This window comes from Arachis stenosperma, chromosome 8 (genome assembly GCF_014773155.1).
Source record: "Arachis stenosperma cultivar V10309 chromosome 8, arast.V10309.gnm1.PFL2, whole genome shotgun sequence".
Taxonomy (NCBI): domain Eukaryota; kingdom Viridiplantae; phylum Streptophyta; class Magnoliopsida; order Fabales; family Fabaceae; genus Arachis; species Arachis stenosperma.
The window spans coordinates 37,000,232-37,021,595 of record NC_080384.1 but is presented as its reverse complement, the minus strand read 5'-3'; the positions used below and the strand labels follow the sequence as shown (position 1 = coordinate 37,021,595).

Below are 21,364 nucleotides of genomic sequence, written 5' to 3'. Positions count from 1 at the left end.
CAAGGTTAAAATGGTTCAACCAAGCCAACTTCTTCTTCTTCAACACTAAAATCGGTTCGGACAGAGAGAGGAGAGAGGTAAACCGAAAGCAAAACCAACATGCATGTACCTCTCTCTCATCCCTTTTCATCAAGCTTCATCAATCTGAGTCTTCCATCGTGACTTGGTCTCCAAAAAGGATTTCTGACCCTTGATGAACCCTTGATCCTTGACAGCTACATCTGTTCCATTTTTGCTTCTTCCCTCACGTAGCTACAGTAACTATCTTCTGTGATGGATGAACAAAAAGTAGAAACGAGCCTCACCTCAGAGACCTTTTTCTCTGACCGAATCGGATTGCTTCCTTTTTAAGTATGGTGATCTTGAAGCTTCTTCTCCACTTCTTACCTTTAGTGAAAAAAAAAATACTAACCACACCATAATGTAGATATTCTTTTTGCAAGAGTCATCATCACCTTGGCCGCTTACTTGTTCATAGCTTCTCTGTGATTATCTCTGATGGCTTCTTCCATCTTCATCTCTGATGGAAGTGACAATCTGAAAACAAAAAAGAGAAGAAAAAAAGAAAACTCTGGAAGCAATGAATACAATTAAACCAAATTAAATGTCACTTTCATTCTCCTATGCATAGTAATGTGTGGAACTTTAAAAGCAATCAAATTAATTTGAATTTTCTCTTTCTTGTTATCAATGCAAGTAATTAATCTAATTGAATATTAAATTCCATTCCACGAAGGGACTACGTAACCGTGAAACTTCCAATGCAAATAAATTGAATTGAATTGATTTTTGGTATCAGACTTTTAGTTACCAAGATTTTTAGTTACCAAGAAATAAAGTTAATTGAGTTAAAAATAACCATGCATAAAGTCACATGTCAAACTTTTAGTTACCAAGGAATAAAATTAATTGAGTTGAAAATAACAAGGCATGAAACAACGAAACATGCTTTTAAAATCCTTGGACCACTTTAAATTTCTTTGCCTTTTAAGCACTTGAAGTGAACAATTAATTTTGGGCTAAACATGTTTAATAACCAAACTAGGCTCTCACTACTTGGGCCTCTTTGGATCTCTTTTTCTTTTAATATTCAGCCACTATTTATGAAATAATTTTTGTGTAAGACTGGTCATTCAATAATCAAATTGGGTTTGTTTGCATTTTAACCCAATATAGAAAACTAATTTACTTCCTACACACTTGAACAAAAATCATCAAACTAACCTATTGAAAATTATTAAATAAAACACTTAATGATAATTTTAATAATTTCCTAATTTATATTTTAATAATGTTTGATCATCATATAAGTTTCCAAACTCAACAACAAATAATAACAATGTTCCTAAAATAATTATTTTCCGACGACTGGCCAAACCAGTCATGGAGGCTAAGCTAAGCTGGTGGCACGTTTGTAACATCGTCCCAGCGCCATATCGTGCCATCCTCACAGCAACTCAAAATAATACTGCAACATAACAGAAGGAACTGCTTGAGAAAAGAAACATAGGGGAGAAGATAATACCTTCCACCAAAAGAGCAACAACATAAGAATATGGCATTTACCTTCCATCAAAAGACACAGCAGTTTGCCGGATTGGAGATTTCGATTGAGGATGCGACAACCTGGAAAAGGTGATGAATTGAGCATAAAAAAACTTTCTAAGATAAAAACATGTCTCATCATTATAACATGATAAACAAACCTTGCGATAAGAACTGGCGGACTTGACTGCAATTCCCAAACAAAAATCTTCCCTTCCCTGTTACCTGGCAAAGCCAAAAGGAAATGAGAATTGTAAATAAATGTAGCAAATGATGTATCTAATACACAGTTACAAGAAGAAAACAAAATGACTTAAGAAGAAATTGCAGTTAGTTATTACCTATTGCAGCTTGATTGTAATGGAAATCACAAGAAAACTTGATGAACCAGATATCACACTCAGGAACAGGGTATTTCTGGAGAATGTCAACTACACCCTAAACAACAAAAACAAATGCTTTCAACTTAAAAAATTGAAACTGTATCTGCAAATAATTACTGAAATTAAAAAAAGAAAAGTCTAAATTAAAATGAAATAAAACAAGATAATAATTCTAACAAACCTCTCCTGGAGTTTGTTCCTTCACTTTAGGCTCCCACAAGACAATTTCATTATCAACACTCTGGAAATGCAATATAATCCATTAATTTCAGAATCGGTAGATAAATTTATGTAATATAAAGGGAATAATATTAGTAAATATGAAATGTAGTTGAGTTCGAAGAATATTATAAAACTCTTGAGCATTGTGGTTCAGTTGAAAACCAAGTTTTATAGGATTTGGTAAGGAGTTTCAGAAATACCGTTGAACATTTTCTTTTACTAGTATTTGGTTTCACAAAGATCATTTTATAACATGTGAAGGAAGCCAAAAATGCAATCTTTGGTTGCCACAGGGAAGTAGAATAACTCTGGAAAATGTGATTACTCACCTTTGAGAGGATAAAATCACCCAGCCACCTATTACAGTCGACATAATTTGAATGAACTGAAGCATTGAATACCTGAAAAGAATTACTATTAGAAAAGATCCCATATATGTATGTACTTCTACAAAAAAAAATTTACTTACAGGAAACTGCACATATTTTGTGGGAAACTTAGATGGAAGATCTGTCCATGTGAATGACTTTTCCACATAGGTCCAGAACTCTGCACCAGAATAAAAGCCGGGATCACTTAAATGAGAAAGACAATAATATTTAATTACAATTGGTACACACCATTCTGTTTTGCTGACAAGCATAGATGAGAGATTGCTTTACACAGATCGTATATATCCAGGTTTAATAAAATAATGGCATGGAAATATACTCTTACCCTTCATCGACCATATCTTTACAGTGTTATCCATGCCACAGCTAGCAATTTTGTATATATCTGATGGATGAAAGTCCTATAAAAAGCAAAAAGATAAAGAACTACAATAAAGAACTAAGATAAAGAACTACTAATTAAGCAAGAAAGTATAGAGAAATACATTGCATACATATGAATGCACTTACAACGCTCAAAACTTCATTACGATGCCCTCCAGCCCCGGCAAATATCAGAATGCATATTCCAGTATGAACATTCCATAACCGGACAGATTCATCCTAATCAAATTTACATGTTAATGGTTGAAAGGAAACCATTACTCTTACCATCAAAATTTTATACAAAAGAAAGCTACTCACTTTGCTTGCAGAGATCACAAGCGATGACTTCAATGCTTGGGTCCTGATTTCGTTTATGGAGTCTCCATGCCCAACAAAGCTCTAATGAAAAAACAGCACTGCGTCAAGAATCATATGAATAAAAGAAATCATTTTCAAGACATTCAGCATCCCAATGCTTCCTACATAACTGTGAACTAACAACTAACACTAAATATAAAATCAAACAACCATCATTATTGTGGTCTATTGTATGTAAAAAAGAATAAACCAACCCTCGAAAGGTGTGGTATACCTTGTATATCCTCTCAGAACCAGTATCTATGACTCGGATTACGCCATTGATTCCTCCAGCCACCAGAAATGGGGCACCATCAACATTGCTTGCCCAGCTCACTGTGTAAAAGGATTCATCCTTCTGGTCAACATAACAGATGAAATTTGAAGCATTTTTCCAATAACAATTTCAAACTTCCTTAAAATTTAATTTTTAAAAAACACACCTCAAAGCTGAAACACAATTAAATTCTTCAAAACAAATAATAAAATGTCAGGGAAAAAAACAGTGTTGGACTTACATCCTCATCAACATAAGATTGCAAAACAGCGATAACTCCTCCTTCAAGACACTGATAAACCGTAATCTGCCCAAAATAAATAAATAAATGAATAAACCAAATGAAGATTAAGATAATAAGCTCATGCTATGGTTTCAACCATAATTAGGAATTTAGGATAACAAAAGTGAAAAGTTACAAAATTTTACAGAATCTAACAGCAATGACAAGAATAAAAGTTAAAAGACCTAGTCTTAATCTTAAACCGCTGATTCAAATTTTTTCTTTTAGAAAATAACAATTAAACGAAAAAAAGAGTAGAAGATAGAGAGTGAGAGAAGAAAACCCTATTGCCGCCAACAGTGGCAAAAACGTTGAGGTAGCGGGAATCGATGAAGTTGAAAACGACGGCGTATAGAGGGCGTTTACCCTCTTGGAGGCGGTTGGTGACTCTGTAATCTCTCTTCTTCGATGGAGTTAGTGAACCCACCACTGGCTCACTCCCCAAACCAAAAACCTTCGCCATTTTTTCTTCTTCTCTTCAAACACCAAAATTCGCTTCTTTTGTTTCTTTCCCACTCTCCCCGTCACTGTAAAAAATAACAGCTTTTACTTTTGTTTCATAATTTCTTCCCTTTGTTCTAAAAATTTAATTTTGATGCACAATTTAAATTAAGTTTAATGTATATTTAATTAAATAATATTATATTAATAAAAATAATTATTTTTTATTAATAATGTGATTGGCTATCTAAAAAACACGTATTAATAAAATATTTTATATTATCAGTATATTAAAATTAAATTCGAGACAATACTTCCTTTTTTTAATTAGTTTTAACTTTTAACAATTTTTTGTATAAGACTTTTTTTTTATTCAGTTTTGCCACTTACTATAATCTTATCATATCTTAGAGATATTATATTTTCTTTAGTATTTAGAAACTATTTTATAAATTTGTTTTATATACCTTGTAAGTTATTTTTTAAGAGGTTTTTAGGTGATTAATATTTTTTTATTTTTGCTTTACTTAAATCAATAAACTCTTCTCTTTTTTACACTAAAAGTATTAGTTCATGCATTTTCCAACTATATTTACTACACAAATATCAAATTTAGTAACGTTATATGCATGAAATAGTAGATTTGGACTTTAATTTAGTAACGCTATATGCATAAAATAGTAGATTTAGATTACATTATTTATTATATCATAAATTATATAAATATAAATATATTAAATGATTATATATGTGTTAGAAATATATAAAAGTCAGATAAAGAGAATGTAAAAAGTAAAAAACATAATAATTTTTAGAATTAGTCTCTAAAAAAATTTTAGGCAAATATTTTAATTTTTTATTTTATTGAAAAAATTGATATTCACATCAAATTATTATAAAAAGAATGATATGAAAATTTTAAAAAATTTTAGAGACTATTATATTTTTATTACAATGATAATGATTCATTTGTCGATATTTTTAACCAAAATTTAATATAAAGATTAATTTATCTAACAAAATAAAATATTAGAGACTAATTTAATAATTAAAATTTGTTATCCTTTAAATTGATTTGGATATTACTCAAAATATAAAAAGCAATTAGGAATAAAAAAGCAACTAATGGAAAATTTATTAATCTTTATATAAAAAGTGAAATGTTCCTTCCTCATGTGATATTTAGCATAGTACTCTATGCTTATTGGACTACAAAATTTAACTGTATTATCTGACACAAATGAAAAGCTACAACAAAATCATCATAGAAACCAAACCAACCAGATATAAAAGCCAAAAGAGCCTTATCTTTAATCTTTATTTCACTTTGCTTCATTCAAAAACTAGTAGCAATGGCTTCCACGATCCTCCAGTTTCTCTCATCATATCCTACTTCTCATTCTCATCATCCAAACCAAAACCAAAACCATCTCTATTCACATAGACCATTTATAGAGAATTCCAATATTCAAATCCAACCAAGAAAGCACTTCTCTATCAACTGCACCAATAATAATAATAACAATAATGCATTAAGCACCAATTATGCAGCTAGTGATTATTCCAATGATGATTCTAATGAAGAATTTCCAACCCAAGATCCTAATTCTAGCACAGTCAACAGTCCAGAGACATTTCCCATAGAGAAGAGGAGAAGATCCGAAATAGTGAGGCAAAGAAGGCCTAAAACTGAAATATCACAGGCCGAGCCACCGAATTTTGAGGTTGGTTGGAAGAGGACAAAAGAGATTAATTTAGAGCTGCCAATAGGTTATGTCATAGCTGATTTCTTGGAGAAGCTAGAGGAGCTAATGGGGAAGGAATTCGGGTCGACCGAGTTGCTAGCGAAGGCCGGGGAGATTGTGGCCGAGAGGGCGAGGGAGGAGGCAGAGATACTGATGGATGAAGGGAAAGTGGAAGAGAGAATGGTGACTGAGTTGTTCAGAGTGTTGAAGCTGATGGAAATGGATTTGGCAATGGTGAAGGCTTCTGTGAAGGAAGAGACATTGGATGAGAGGCTCAAACAGGCTAAGGCTAGGTGCAGGCAAGCCATTCTTGTTGCTTACTCATTTTGAATCAGATTCAGATTCTTTCATGATGGGAATGTAACTTTGTTGGTGTAATTAAGGTTTACATGAAATTGATGTAGATAAATTCTTGACTGACTTTTTTTTTTGAAGTACTCATTTGATATTCTTGTTTTAGAAATTTGAAATGCTTTAGAAATGTAACTGATAAAATTAAAACTTTTTTAAAATCTGGACCAAATTAAATTTTAGATGATCATTGAAAACATCTAATATAATTTTCTGATATATATTGGTGCAACTTCTATAGATTACTGGATATTAGCACTTAAAAGAAGCAAAATATTGCTAAGATCCTAACGTAAACTTGTGCATAACTGTATTACGATTTCATCGTTCTTTAGGTATACACATAGTTTTCACACTCTTAAAATGTTTTTCTTTTTCTTTTTTTAGCATATATTTAGTTATCTGATTCAAGTAATACAAACTTAATTCCCCTTGAGCAAAAGTCTCGGTTTTGAATAATATGGATGGAAAAAAATTCTGTTAACAAAACTAGTTCCTAGAAGAAGATACATGTACTTTCAACTGGAAAATATAACAACATGCTTAGCTATGGATTAAAAAATTGTGAAAATTGTTATAGCTGAGTGTAACAATTTTGATGGCCAAATTTGTTGTGCAAATTTTGGTTTTTATAAAAATCTACCGCGCCTGAGCATTGTTGCAGTAACAAATGATCACAACAATAAACAATGATTTTCTTTTAAGATTTTAACTGCAATTCTTTTCTTCAAAATGCAGCGCACTTTCCAGTTTCCACTTTATCCGACTATTGTTATAGATGCCCCCTATCAACTTGCATATTCAGTGCAAGTTTCAAAATTACTCATAAGTACATCATAAAAAATAAACATAGTATGATTAATATTTTTCTGATATTATATTAACAAAGAAAAGAGAGAAAAATGTTAGTACACCGCAACTTCATGCCTACTTTAGCTGCTATATCAGATGCTTGAATTCTGGAACAGCCCTTTTAGAAAAGACCTACCTATCTATCACCTCAACCCCAAAATTTGTGAGTTATTTGTACACATTTGGATATAATGCCCCTATTAATAGGAACTCAAGTGAAGACTGAAGAGTACTTCACCTACTCACCCTTCTTAGTCTAGCTCAATGTTTCGTTCAGTTAGCATTATGTAATTCAGAGGTTTTGGCATGAGCACTTAGCAGAGAATCATGATATTCCTTTGGAGGCACAAGGCCTAGCTTATCCTTGATTTCAGAAAGCAGTTCGAGGCACGCTTGCAAATGGCTCGACTCTGACCCGTCGATGAGAGAGAACACCTATACAAATACAGACACAATTGTTGTGAATACAATAATGACACACAATAGAAAAGATAAATGATTTACTTTACTAAGGGAAGCATTGGTTGTTTTTTGAGATTCCGAGACAAAAAAATTCTACTGTTTTTAATACTTTCTTTTATAGTAATAGGAGTATGATTAGGAATATTTTTAGGGAAGGAAGCAAAGGCGAACCTTATCAAAGAGAACTTTCATAACCAATTCATCGCTGTGGTGCTTATCGCAGAGAGCTTCTGTAACCAGTTCGTTGCTTTGGTACTTATTCTTGAGGAGCTTACACAAGTTGACAGCAGAACTGACACAAAATATAGTGAGCATAAGTAAACTATAGAATGCATTTCTGGTGAAAAAAACTTCAAAAAAGTGGGAATAGAAAGATGGAACCTTATATCCTTGTTCCAAATACAATACAAGATGATTCTGCAGCAAGCTCCATTCCAATAATCTGTATCATTTAATTCCTCAAGTAGAAGAAGCAACCTGTCCAACTCTACATTGGACCGAGCCTTCTCCTATGGATGTTGAATTCCTTGATTATGAATCATATTAAGTTAAAAATTTTATAAAGCCGAAAATATGTTCAAAACCTTACAATGAGACTCATAATATCTTTTGGCTCCAAATTATGTCCAGCTTTCTTGATTTCCTCGTAATAATGAATAGCTTCAGACAGTTGCCCATGTGCTGCAAGAACTGAAACAAGCACACACTTGATTTGGTTCAAGTTCTTCTGTGGTATCAATGGATCTAACACTACCTACAATGGAGGATTAGTTAGTCACAATAAAGGTTACTTGTCTTTCAAGAAAATGATAGATAGCTCAAGCAGCAGCATACGCTGCTTGCACCCTTACCTGTTTTGCTTTCTCCAACTGTCCACAAGCAGCATAAGCATTTATAAGGGCCATGAAAATTTGCTTTGTAGGTTTGATTCCAGATTCCTTCAGTTCTTTATAATACTACAAGCATAAAGTTGAACATACATTTGTAAGCATTCATCCATAGACAGCTTATCAAAATGGCATACCTAAGTTAAAACTAATTTTATGTAGCTCCGATAATGTAGGCATATCCAAACAGATTATTTTCTGTGGTGCAATTATTTTCTAATAACATAGAAATCAAACTAAACCCCATTAAAAATATAAAAACCACTCGTGCCTCAACACAAGAGCTTAAGCTGTTGGTGGAGATGGTTGAAGACAGTATCAGGGACGGATCCCGGTGGGGGTGGGGGGTGGGGGGGAAACCAAACTTTTTTGAACAAAGTTAACAATTTTAATTAAATAAAGTTATTATATATTATATAATTTTATTTGAAAAATAGAGTAAGTAATTATCTTAAATAAATAATTAAATTATTAAACTAAAAAACAAGTAACAATCCATAAATTGAGAAAAATATTATTGCCAATCACTTTTCGATTAAATAAATTTCCAAATCTTTAAACATTTAAACTTTTTTTCTCTTTTTAAATATTTTTTCTCTTCATTTTTACACCTATTATCATATAAAAATACTTTAATATTTATAATAACTAAAAAAATCTTTATATATTATAATACATACATGAAAGTAAATTATTTTAAAATTTATTTATTTTTCTCATGATATTATATTAATAACATATTAAGTAAATTCATTAAAACAATTATATTTTATATATTTTATTCATGAATATGTTTTAAATGCATATAACAAAGTTATTAGAATAACTTATTTATATTATTTTATAGTATTTTTTATGATATGAAGCATAAAAATATAACTTACTGTCACAATAATACTCAAAAAGTAAGCTAATAAAAAATAGATAATTTTTATATTTTATCGAATCCAAAATAAAAAAAATTATAAGAACTAAGATAAATTTTTTATATAACAAGCACTTATTAGTAAAATCATGTAGACAAAAGTTAAACATGCGAAATGCAAGATAAGCCTATGCAATGTGCAATGTTCACGCATCAAACCCAAAAGAGATGCATGCATTAGAAAACATATTAGATATAAAGAGCATTCATGTGTCTCTATCGGGATAGTAAATTTCTTAGATAAAAATATTGAAGCATGCAATCTTATAGTCTGAGTTATTATTAGAAGAAAGAACATAAGAAATATTAGAAACTTCTGAACACACACAGAATCGAAGATAAAAAAATGACTGAAATGGTTTATTACGAGGTTATAAATCCCAACTTACCATGACTACATCCTCTTCAGTTTCAGAGTTGCTAATCAGGTAGCTAAAAGTCTCTGAATCAGGCATTACATCAGCATTTTGCATGTGCTCAAGGACCCTGACCCCATCACTCGTGTTTTTCTGAAAAACTTCAGCAAAATGGTGAGAAAAGGAATGCATTAATGCTGAAGTAGGATAGATGTTGATTCAAATACATTTTGGAAGGACTTCTCAGCATTTCAAACTTGTCAAAACTATATCCATTATCAGCAGCCATATTTCAACTCATGACAAATCATTTGTATGCAAAGGATTGCCCAGAGTGAAGTTTGGTAAAATTTCTCTTTGCCCAAAGCCCAAGAGTAGGAATGACCCTGCTCAAAGATTTGTGCCATATACTCATGTCCATAACCTTTAACTATTTAAAATAACAAAACGAAAAAATAACAACAAAGGTTCAATGAAACCATTTTTTTAGGTTCAATGAAAGCATTCTAATCTGATTGCAAAACCACAAAAAGCATATTAAGTATAGAACAGAGGCATTAAAGAAACATCACCTCTCTAAAACATTCTGCCATTATGGTATTGTACATGCTAGCTGATGGTTTCAAATTCAGTTCCCCCATTTCATCGAGCATTCTATATGCACCTTCAAGCTGCATCATGAAATAAAATAACATCAACGACGTTCTAAATTTCACTGCAACTCACTAAAATACAGCTACAGTGGATACTTAGCAAGATGAAGATAAAATCAGTAAAAGACTGGTGAACAATAAAGCACAAGAATGAAAATGAATGGGTACAACTTACGTCTTTCATCTTCAAGAACAAGTCTATCATACATCTGAATGTCTTATCATTTGTCTCCAGATTGTACTGGCGTATTGTAGAGAAGATCCGATGAACCTTTATTTGAGAATACACCAAAGAATAAAACAAATTACATGTGAGAACAGTAAACTATCCAAGATGTTATAGAATAATTGATTCCAGCTCTACATATATTGCGTACTGACAGGAACTGAGATCTAGCAGAAAATAGGGGATTTTATTGATGAACTAGGGATTGTAAATCACAACTCCTTATTGAAATACACTGTTGGGTCTAACCAACTCTGGAGAGAATTTTCTTCTCCTGAACTAACAAACTGAACAGAATTTTCTAATTGACTAAAAATTAACTAACCCCTAGTATTTTATAGGCAGCAGCTAGGCCAAGCACAACTGCTCCTAAACCTGCTAAACTAGCTTAAAAGGGACAAACAAACCTGTTTCTATCACTTACCTTTCGTTTTTATTAAAAAAGAGAAAAAAATTAATGGAAGAGATGAATGCAAAAAGAATAGAGGTGCAAAATAATTTCAAATTGAAGCATCCTTACTTAATGGCAAAAGAACAAAAGAAAAATTACGTCACTGTTTTTTCCAAAAGGTAAAGGCGGGTAGAGCAAGCTATGTCATCCAAAAGATGAGCTGGCAATTCTAAGCAACCTCTCTGCACTAGACAATTGCAAGAAAGACAAAATTTGTGATATAGAGCATAGAGACAAAACTATTCTTGGATCTTCGCGTAATATACTAAGCTTTTAAGTCTACTGATTCCTTGACATGATATTAGAACTTCATGGCCAAGAGGAAAAGAATCCAATTAATGCCAATATAAATTTTAAGACAAAATGGTGAAGACTGAAGAAGCTATATTTCACCTTCCCTTCAAGCTTGAATAAGAACATACAGTGCAGGACCGGAAGAAGATAGAGTAATTATTTATTATTATGATCTTTACTGGATCTTCACTTTACAGTAACATCAAAACTTTCTAAGTCAAAGATATAGACATAACACAACGAAACAATAAGCTTAAAGGTCAAAAGTTTACGTACATCGGAGAAAATCGATGGAACATGTGAAAACACAAATTATGAGAGAATGAAGAAAGAAGAGAGTGATTACATGGATGATGGGTCATACCAAATTATATTCAGATGTTTCCTCACAAGTTTGTAATATGGACTGTAACATCTCATTTGATAAAGTCAAGCCCCCTTCACACATTTCACCAACAATATCAAGAGCTACACGCACCTGCATTAGAAACAAAAATCACTAATCTCAAAAATTCACTTGAGAGAAATTGACACATCATGGACTTTTATTGTGAATTTGCATATTGGATAAGATAATGAAAAGAGGAATTATGCAATCACAGAAGAGGAAAGTACCAGCAATGTCATTGTGATCACAATAATAGAAAAAAGTGCTTAATTTACTTGTTTCTGTGAATTTATGTTTCTTTCCATTAAATAAAAATACATATTTTAAGATAAATAACATGGCCACACCATGTTTGTCAACCACTAAATGGTAAAGATATGGGGTGGGTTCACTTTCAATTGCTTGTGTTTTTGGACTTTCTAATTTCCTCTTACAGAAAGTGCAAAAATCATATGGTCATACCTCGCGCAACGTACAGCAATGTAAAATTAGCTTCTCATATGATGAGGATGAAGGTGACACTTCAAGTGTTTGGTGCAAATCCTTGAATTTTGTAATGACATTCTCAACCTTCACAATACCAACAATAAATATGAGAATGCACACAAACACACATAAAAGTCCACAACAATAACTACAATGTACAATTATTATGCCAAATATTCACAAAAAAGCACTAGTACCATTTTATCATTGTGTTAAAAAATGCACATGCAATTATGGAGTGTTTAATATACAAACACAATGAAGTAAAATCACACAACAGTTACGAATGAATTGCTAAATAGAACAAGGGGAAATTATTAAATAAAATGCAGCGTTGAATGTCTCCAAAATAAATCTACAGTAAAAGCCACTTTGAAGAAGTTTATTCCATACACCAAATTTGCACAACCTAGAATGAAATAAAAAGATTAACAAGAATGAACGAAAAAAGATAAAGAACCATGTCCAGCAAAGTAAATGAAGAGCTACAATTACTGATTTATTGTAAATACCGTATTGGCTTCTAACCATAGCTGAGGTGTGAGTATCAACTCTCAATCATTATCTTTGTTAGTTCAAAAACATACAAATTCCAGTTATAGCAGGGAATTCATCTCGATATGCTGTGTATAATAGGCTACAAGCCTGTAAATGCCTCTGTGAGGAGTTCCATTTTTATTGACAATTAAAAATAAGTTAACAAAAAAAAATCATAATTTAGGTATGCTAAAAGAAATTTAAATGGGTTTCATAAAAGTTCTATCATCATTGTAATCTGAAGTATCATGAAAATGTAAAACTGGCGATATATGTTTAGAGGAAGAAAAATGGATGAAGGAAAGCGCTTGATGGTATCATGGACTTGAGGAAATTATCAATGACATATGCAAGAATTTTCTTACCGATAAATCTGGGATGCTAACAGCATAACTTGCAATGAAGTTTGTAATATTATTTGTTTCATAATCTGCAATGCATAAGAATCTCAGTACAAGATATACACCAATTAAGATTTATAGAGGAATTCAATCCTCAATTCTTCAGCAGAATCACAATATGACTTAGCTCATTGGTGTTATATTAAAAAAACCAATATTCAGTACATTAATAATTGACAAAGAAAAAAGAAACCTGCAATCTTAATATATGTCCATTTATACATATAATGCTTGGGATTTTGTTCCTCTAGAGTACCTTGTGTAATATAAAGGGTAAAATGCAGAATGTATGATCAGTTTTGCATGTGCTTGCTGATTATGAAATCTCAGACCACTGAGTTTTTCATCAGAAGCTATAGTTCTGCAGTTTTGACCCCTATGCTTTAGAGGAGCCAAATTCGAAAGACTTAAGTAACATAATTCAAGAGATACAACAGCTATATCATATGCAATTTGTTTTCCTTTTTTGCAAGCAGAAACATAGTTTGATGTCTAGCAAAATCCAAATAGGTGATGAGAAGATAAATATTGTAATCATACCACTTGTTTTGAAGTCCAAAAGGAAGTTCTCCGCAACAGGTTCCAGTTGATGCCTTCCTAATGCCTGAAATATCTTTTCTACAGATTCTACAGATGAAAGCTTTTTTATGTCTATGATTTCCAATAGCTCCAATATCTCCTTCTTCCGCTCACTCTCACAAAGAGCCAAGAAATAATTTTCTGCAACATAAGTTGAATAAAGTAAGTTTCCATTTTAAGGTGCTACACAAAACAGAATTTTCTATCATTATTTAACAACGATGTGCAGAACCAGCAGCGACACCTTGTCACTTAACATTCATTTCTGAAGTAATTGACCACTGACCATGTCACTTAAAATTCACAGTCTCATTAAATGAAACTGCAAATGTCAACATCTGCTACAAATAATCCAAAGCTAGATGTTTGAACACAGCTTCTATGAAACAAATTATGACAAACCAATGCATATGAGGGAGAAAAGCATATCCACCCACCTCGTAAATCAGAAATTTCTTCACCATCATTCTCTGCAATGAGATTACAGATTTCTTGAATCTTTTCTTCATTATTAACTCTTAACCACAACATCATTTCGTAGTAACCGAGTCTGGTAATTAAACTGGCATTCTGGTCTTTGATAGCATCACAGAAAAAATGAAACTCTTCAACCATACACATGTCAATAGTATACAAAAGAAGTGGACGATATGATTGCTCTTCTAGCCGAAATCCTCGTTCACCCATCAATTTAAAAAGATGGAAAACCTTCCCCAACTCTTCTATCACTATGTCTTCGTCACTACTTTCCCTAGCCTTTTCTATGCACATTTCTATCAGTGCATTGTACCCTTTGATACCTGGATCTCGTCCAACTTTACCAAACAATGCAATGGTAGCCTCCGGTCCAAGTACCTTTGCACAAATTCTAACCAACCTATTAAAACGGTTCTCTTGGGAAAATTCAAACAAGTGTTTCTGTTTCTTTTTGCGAGAATGTACTTTCCGTTGTAATAATAAATTATTGTTATATATGTTTGAAAGCCATGATATTCCTGGCTGACTTTGGGACTCTTCTGCATTATCATTTCTCTTAGACATGGGTTTCTTGACCGAGATACTATCACCTGACAGTACAAAACAATACAACAAATAACCTTTTAGGAAAGGTAAAAAGAGAAGACAAGCTCAGCACTTGAACAATACACCAATTGACCGATAACATACATTCTCAGTTTCTCACAGGAATTTCATCAAACACTTACCGTAGTAAATAGAAGAAATTTTCTTAAACGCCACATTAGAAGAATCATCTGCACCAAAATATTCAAAAACACAACAAATAAATTTTTAGACTGAAAAAACACTACCCATCAACGAATTCCGCAACAAAACTCTAAATTTAGCTCATTCAGCTTCAGAAAACACAACACCCCTAAAAACAAGAGAGTGCAAAATTACCTGAAGCAGGGGATTGTTTAAGCTTGAGGCTTGCGAGTGTAGAATCTCCATCGAATTCCGAAAAGAAGGAAGAGTATGCAGCAGAACGTGAACGTGAACGGAATCGGCTTAGATTTCTAACGTAGGAGAAATATGAATGGCGCATTTTTTCACGGCACTTTTGAAGAACACGGGCAAATGGAAATTGTGCTTCTTGCCGCAGTGAAGAGAACGCGACTATTTTGCAGCACACCACTGATATGAAAACAAAATCAAGCAGTAATAGAATTTTTGGAAATTTCTATCAATTTCTCTAATTTATTATTTATCAATATCCAATAGTAATGCTCCAATGCAATTTCCAAAAAATTTATTGTTGAATACTTTAGTTGCAACAAAATTTAATTATTAAATTAGTTTTTAAATTTTTATTTTGTTAGATAAATTAATTTTATATCATATTTCGCTTAAAAAAAACAAAAATTAGATTAAATAAATAAATAAATATTTTATTTTTCAAAATATACAATTTATAGCATTTTTATCAAAATGCACCGTATCTCTTATTTAATTTACAATGTATATGAAATAAGAATGTACGTATCTCATTTATACTGTAAACGAGATAAGACACGAAATGAGATACTATAAACATGTCTAGTGTTTCGTGCCTTATCTCGTTTACAGTATAAACGAGATACGTGCATTTTTATTTGGTTTATACTGTAAACGGGATACGTGAATAATTATGACACTTACAGTGTAAAGAGATACATTACGACAAATTTTTATTAGCTATAAAAGAATGCGTAACCATTTATATTCTTCACGAATATCTCACTTCTTCCTCTCTTCCGTTTTTCTTCCGAAAAATAAGCCAAAATGTTTAGTGGTGGTGAATGTGTGATTGGAATAGTGCACACGTGTTTAGCACCAACCATGTCTCAGAACCATCGACAGTTGGACAGCAGTCTCATCTGTCGTGTCATCATGCCATTGATACAGTCTAACCTATCCGTCAGCATCCCTGTATTACAAGGTGCAGTTAGGCAAAGCTATCACTTCAAACCCTCGTATAGAAATGTCTAGATGGTGAAGCAAAAGGCAATTGCGCAAATATATAGCGATTGGGAGGAGTTATATAATAAGGTGCCTAGGTTGCTACAAGCATTGCAGAGTTGTTATCCCCGAACAATATGTGAGTTCAAGGCCGTACCGTACTATGTGGGCATTTCCTACCTGTGTGGAGGCATTCAAGCATTGTAAGTCATTCGTCTCTGTCGATGGCAACCACCTGTATGGCAAATATGGTAGTGTTTTGCTTATTACAGTAACACAAGACAGTAACAGCAACATTCTTCCTGTTACTTTTGTAATTGTTGAATCTGAGAGTATTTAGTCCTAGTCTTTCTTCCTTACCAATTTGAAACGACATGTAACCCATCAGACGGCCTGTTGATTATTTCTGACAGATCACAGGCAATCAAGGCTGCACTGAGAGCCGACGACAGTGGCTGTCAACCTCCTAGAGCGTTAATGAGTCCATATTTACTGAGATATTTTGGTTTGATTTGGATATATTTCATCATATAAACTCACACTTAATCACCAAAATAACATACTTTTGTGTTTGATCCCTAAAGTGAACCTAAATGTGAAAACATGCGTTTTTATGCTTAAATTAATCATTTTAATTCCACTTTTATGCCATTCGATGCCGTGATGTGTTTTGTGAGTGATTTCAGGTCAATTAGGCATGAATGGCTAGGCAAAAGTGGAAGGAAGCATGTACAAAAAGGAGAACACATGAAGAAAACAAAGAGGAAGCACACAGTCAAGTGTGCGTGCGCACAAGAAGGAAATCGGCTAGTGTGCGTGCGCACAACCATCTGTGCGTACGCACAAGTGAATTTTCTACGAAGTGTGCGTACGCAGTACGCACACATCTGTGCGTACACACAGGTTCCTGCATGTGGATTCATTAATGAAGCACGTGGCTCACGATTTTGGGGCTCTCTTGGTCCAATTTTGAGTGTGCTAAAGCCAAATTGAAGTGCTATATGAAGGGGATATCAACACATATGAAGGAATTAGCTTTCATTAGGACTTAGAACTTTATTTTTACAATTTTTCATAGTTTTAGGAGTTGGAGTAGTGTAGAGTAGAGAATTCTCTCTTATGGTTTTATTTCCATCTCCATTGTAGCATTTTATAGCAAGCTTTGATTTTGGATTTTGCTCATCTTTTATAAGTACTTCTTAAATTTCTCTTTAATTATCTTTACTTTCATTTTCTTTTGGTTCAAGTACTTTGTTAATATTTTCAATTTTGAGTTCTCGAAGTTTTGATTGATGAATTTTGTCTTTTATGGTTTATATATTCTTGATTGAGTTTCTATTGTTGATTTTGTGAATAGTTGGTTATAGTTTTCCATTTTCCTCTGCAATTTTTCATGTTTTGCTTTTATACCCACAAGGTGTTTGTAAAAAAGCCAACTTTAGATTTTGAGTAGATTTTCACACCTTGGCTTGGGATTTGAGTTCCTAGGATACTAGAGTCATGATGTCCGACATTTAATGGTAATTATTGGGTAGTTAGTTGACTCTTGTGTCCATTGAAGCTAGCTTTTTACTAATTAATTTGGTAAGTTAGCTAAGACTTATGGATCAAGTTCAATTATACTTGCTTGACCTACTCCTCGATGTTAGAAGTTAACTAAGCAAGATTGACACATTATAATTACCATAGTTGTGGTTATGGCAATGATAGAATTCCTTGGAATCTCATTCCCAAGTCAAGGCTCTTTATGCATATCTAGCATTTTCACTAGTTTTGATCTTATTTCCCTTTTTACTTACATTCATATCAATTTTGATCATCTCTTGGTTCTTTTATTTCTTTGTTCTTTTAATATTTTGTTCTTTAATTTCAAAATCTCTTTTCCTCACAACCGAAAGTGTGACACTTCAATTGCATTCCTAGGGAGAACGACCTGAGGTTTCATTACTCTCGGTTTAATATTTGTATTTGAAAAATTAAATTTTGATGTTGGGAGTTAATTGTTGATTTGGCTATACTTGCAACGAAGAGATTCTATTCTGAGAAATTCTAGATCAACACTAATTATCTCATCATGTTTTTGGCACCGTTGCCGGAGAATTGCAATTGGTGCTATATCTTAGGTTGTTATAGATATGTCAATAGTGTAAATATCTTTCTTGGGTCTCGCAGATTATGCAGAGTTCTTCTCCTTCCTAAACCGCTAAAGGGTGTCGCAGTTTATATGCATTTGGTGTTATTCATAAACCGCTATAGGGGTGCCAGGTTTTATGGCCAGTTTGTGTTATTCATAAACCGATACAAGGGTCGCGGTTTATGTTCAGTTGGTGTTCTTCGTAAATTGCTGCAAGAGGGCCGCAATTTATGTTCAAATGGTAAAACATGGTAGCAGTAGCGGTTTATATAGAATAGAACTAGGACACGGATGTAACCAGTTTTAGATTGTTGCATTCGTGTAAATCAATTATTTTATTTGTGTTATTTGTTCCAAATTAATTATTGTTTTTGTAGAGGTTGACTGGTGTATAGCTCGTCCACTAGTGAATACTAGTAAGCTTTCCGTCAGGATAAGGTATACGTCGGCAATGAGAGAACAAGGGGGTGGATACCTGCAAAAGGCACTCCGACGCTCAACTAAGTAAGTGAGTAATAAGCTTTGTAGAATGCAATGTGTCAAATAAATGTTTTACCTCCTTTTTATATTTCGGGATGAAGTATCGGCAGTTATACTCTCAATAATTTGCATTAATGGAGAGTAATAGCATATCAGGGCGTTACAATATTTCTTTTGGTGCCCATTATTGATAACTGATCTATAACGTATACTGCTGAGTTATAGCATTAAGGACGAGTTATAACAGCCATATCACATAACTGATCTATAACGTATACTGCTGAGTTATAGCAATAAGGACGAGTTATAACGGCCATATCACAGCCCCCAAGTTTAGCCTGGCTATATTTTGATAAAGCAAGTTGAGATTTTTTAGTTATAACTCGGCGGTATGAGTTATAGGTATGGAGTCCCCAAGTCAACTTACTTTATTAAAACAAGGAATAAAATAATTTGAATTTCAGACGTGATTTGAAGTTAACGTGTATTCAAAAGTGTAGTAGTCTTGTCAATGATTGTGCCTTTGGTTTTTTTCAATGTAATTTTAAATTGTTGATTTAATAGATGCAACGGTTAGGGTTTTTCATGGAACTAAATAGTTTCATTAAATGTGGCATTTGGTTTATGTTTGAAATCCTAAAAGGATTCAAAAAGGCAACATTGCTTTCTTATTGAAGTATTTTGGAGTCTTAAAGACATGAGTAAAAGAGGTTAGTTTGTGTTACTGCCACTGTTTCTTCTTCTTCTTTTCATTTTTATGAAAGAATTGTAGGTAAGGAAAAAAAATATAAAGTTGAGAATCACAGCTCTTATAACTGGGTAAGTGAAAATGTGAGGATTCGGGGTTCACTATTTGTTGATGAGGATAGTGTTAGTGAGATTTGATTTGGTTTGGACTGTATGAATTTGACTTGATAGATATCTGAGTAATTGATAGATTGATATTTGATTTAAGCAATAGTTGCCGTTGGTATGTTGGTTCTTTATGTTTGTTAGGGATGTGATAGTAGAGCGAGAATATCTCATCTTTATTTGATAACTAAGTTAGACAATGACTTGTTTTAGATTGCCATTGATGTATTGGTTCCTGTTGCTGAGACGGGTTTGATAGAAGTGAATTGGTTAGGCGAGAATATCGCGTTAGTTCACCTTTGTTTGGTGATTTTATTGATAATTGGGTTTGATTGTACATGTGTAAACGATGCGACTTTGAATTGAACAGTTATCGCGAATGAATAAGTGTTTGTTCTTGTTTGATATTTGATTGAATTTGTTGACTGTTGATAGTCATATTTCGAAAGATAGTTGATAGAGATCTGATGATAATTGATACAGATCTGACAATGACTGATATAAATCTAATAATAATTGATATAGATCTGATTGATATAAACCTGATAATGATTAATATAGATATGAAAATAGAGATAATAGATATAGATAAGAAAACAGAGATAATAGATATAGATAAGAAAACAGAGATAATAGATATAGATCAGAAAATAGGAATAATAGATATAGATCAAAAAACAGAAACAAGGATAATAGATATAAATAAAAAATAGAGATAATAGATATAGATCAAAAAATAGTGATAATAGATATAGATCGGCCTTTTTCGGGTCATAATAATTTATTATACGACCTTTGTTTACAAAGGTGCAGGTAGGCTTACCTCGTTAAAATCTCTCCAAGCAAAACCCTTTTTGAAAAAAATCTTGTGAGTAGGAAAAAAAGTACAAGTCTGCCCCTGACTTTTAGCTATAATATTACTTTAAAGAAGAAATATTCCAAGAGTTATGTAGCATTGTACCATCTAGAGATTCGAAGGGTTTCTTGTTATCCTGGGCTTAGTCGTCGTCTTTACTGTTTTGATTCTTTTTGGATTTCCGAGCTTAGCATAGCTCTTCAAGTTCCATTTGACCTTTAGCCTTTTTGCGGAACTCGGACAAGGTTTTGGGTTTGGCTGCTGTGATGGTTTCTTGGAACTTTTCTGGGCAAAGTCCACTCTTTATAGCATGCAGGTGCACCTCGGGGTGAAGGTTTGGAATGCTCATTGCCACTTTGGTGAAGCGAGTGATATAGTTTTTTAAACTTTTGTGCTGCCCTTGCTTGATGGTATTTAGATAGTCGAAATCATGTAAATAAATGGAAGATGCAGTGAACTGATCTTCGAATTGCTTGGCGAGCTCCTGAAAGCGTGAAATTGAATCTGCAGGTAAAGATGAAAACCAATCAAGTACAGGGCCGTCTAAAAAGGTAGGAAAACAACAACATAAAATAGGATCAGAAGCACCGTTTACGATAATCATATATCGGAATTTCTTGATGTGTTTTTTTAGGTCTCCCATGCCATCGTCGAGAGTCAATGTGAGCGGTAATGTGATGTTCCTAGGCAGTTTGAAATTCATAACATCGGCCATGAATGAACCAACAACGTTGTCCAATTCGT

At 33.0% G+C, this 21,364-nt stretch overlaps 3 protein-coding genes across 3 annotated transcripts; 1 reads left to right on the top strand and 2 right to left on the bottom strand.

Annotated features, from left to right (window-relative positions):
- Positions 1–1,254: 1,254 nt before the first annotated feature.
- On the bottom strand, positions 1,255–4,341 carry LOC130943731 (polycomb group protein FIE1). The gene is made up of 13 exons (XM_057871733.1): positions 4,109–4,341; positions 3,784–3,849; positions 3,501–3,623; positions 3,227–3,307; positions 3,053–3,145; positions 2,868–2,943; positions 2,620–2,699; positions 2,480–2,551; positions 2,110–2,169; positions 1,887–1,983; positions 1,707–1,770; positions 1,567–1,626; positions 1,255–1,468 (listed from the first exon to the last, which is right to left on the bottom strand). Exons 1-13 carry the CDS (start codon positions 4,286–4,288, stop codon positions 1,396–1,398), a joined length of 1,125 nt encoding a protein of 374 aa, XP_057727716.1. The 5' UTR covers positions 4,289–4,341; the 3' UTR covers positions 1,255–1,395.
- A 1,237-nt stretch (positions 4,342–5,578) lies between these two features.
- Positions 5,579–6,443, top strand: LOC130946563 (protein CHLORORESPIRATORY REDUCTION 41, chloroplastic-like). Its single transcript, XM_057875341.1, has one exon. The coding sequence runs from the start codon at positions 5,619–5,621 to the stop codon at positions 6,339–6,341; it is 723 nt and encodes a 240-aa protein (XP_057731324.1). The 5' UTR covers positions 5,579–5,618; the 3' UTR covers positions 6,342–6,443.
- Positions 6,444–7,217: 774 nt separating this feature from the next.
- LOC130945184 (pentatricopeptide repeat-containing protein At4g04790, mitochondrial-like) lies at positions 7,218–15,494 on the bottom strand. The gene is made up of 15 exons (XM_057873891.1): positions 15,261–15,494; positions 15,065–15,112; positions 14,297–14,926; positions 13,821–14,000; positions 13,245–13,309; positions 12,319–12,426; positions 11,833–11,946; positions 10,673–10,768; positions 10,417–10,515; positions 9,878–9,997; positions 8,528–8,632; positions 8,266–8,430; positions 8,058–8,185; positions 7,848–7,968; positions 7,218–7,649 (listed from the first exon to the last, which is right to left on the bottom strand). The coding sequence occupies exons 1-15, from the start codon at positions 15,403–15,405 to the stop codon at positions 7,488–7,490; spliced, it is 2,286 nt and encodes a 761-aa protein (XP_057729874.1). The 5' UTR covers positions 15,406–15,494; the 3' UTR covers positions 7,218–7,487.
- Positions 15,495–21,364: the final 5,870 nt, after the last annotated feature.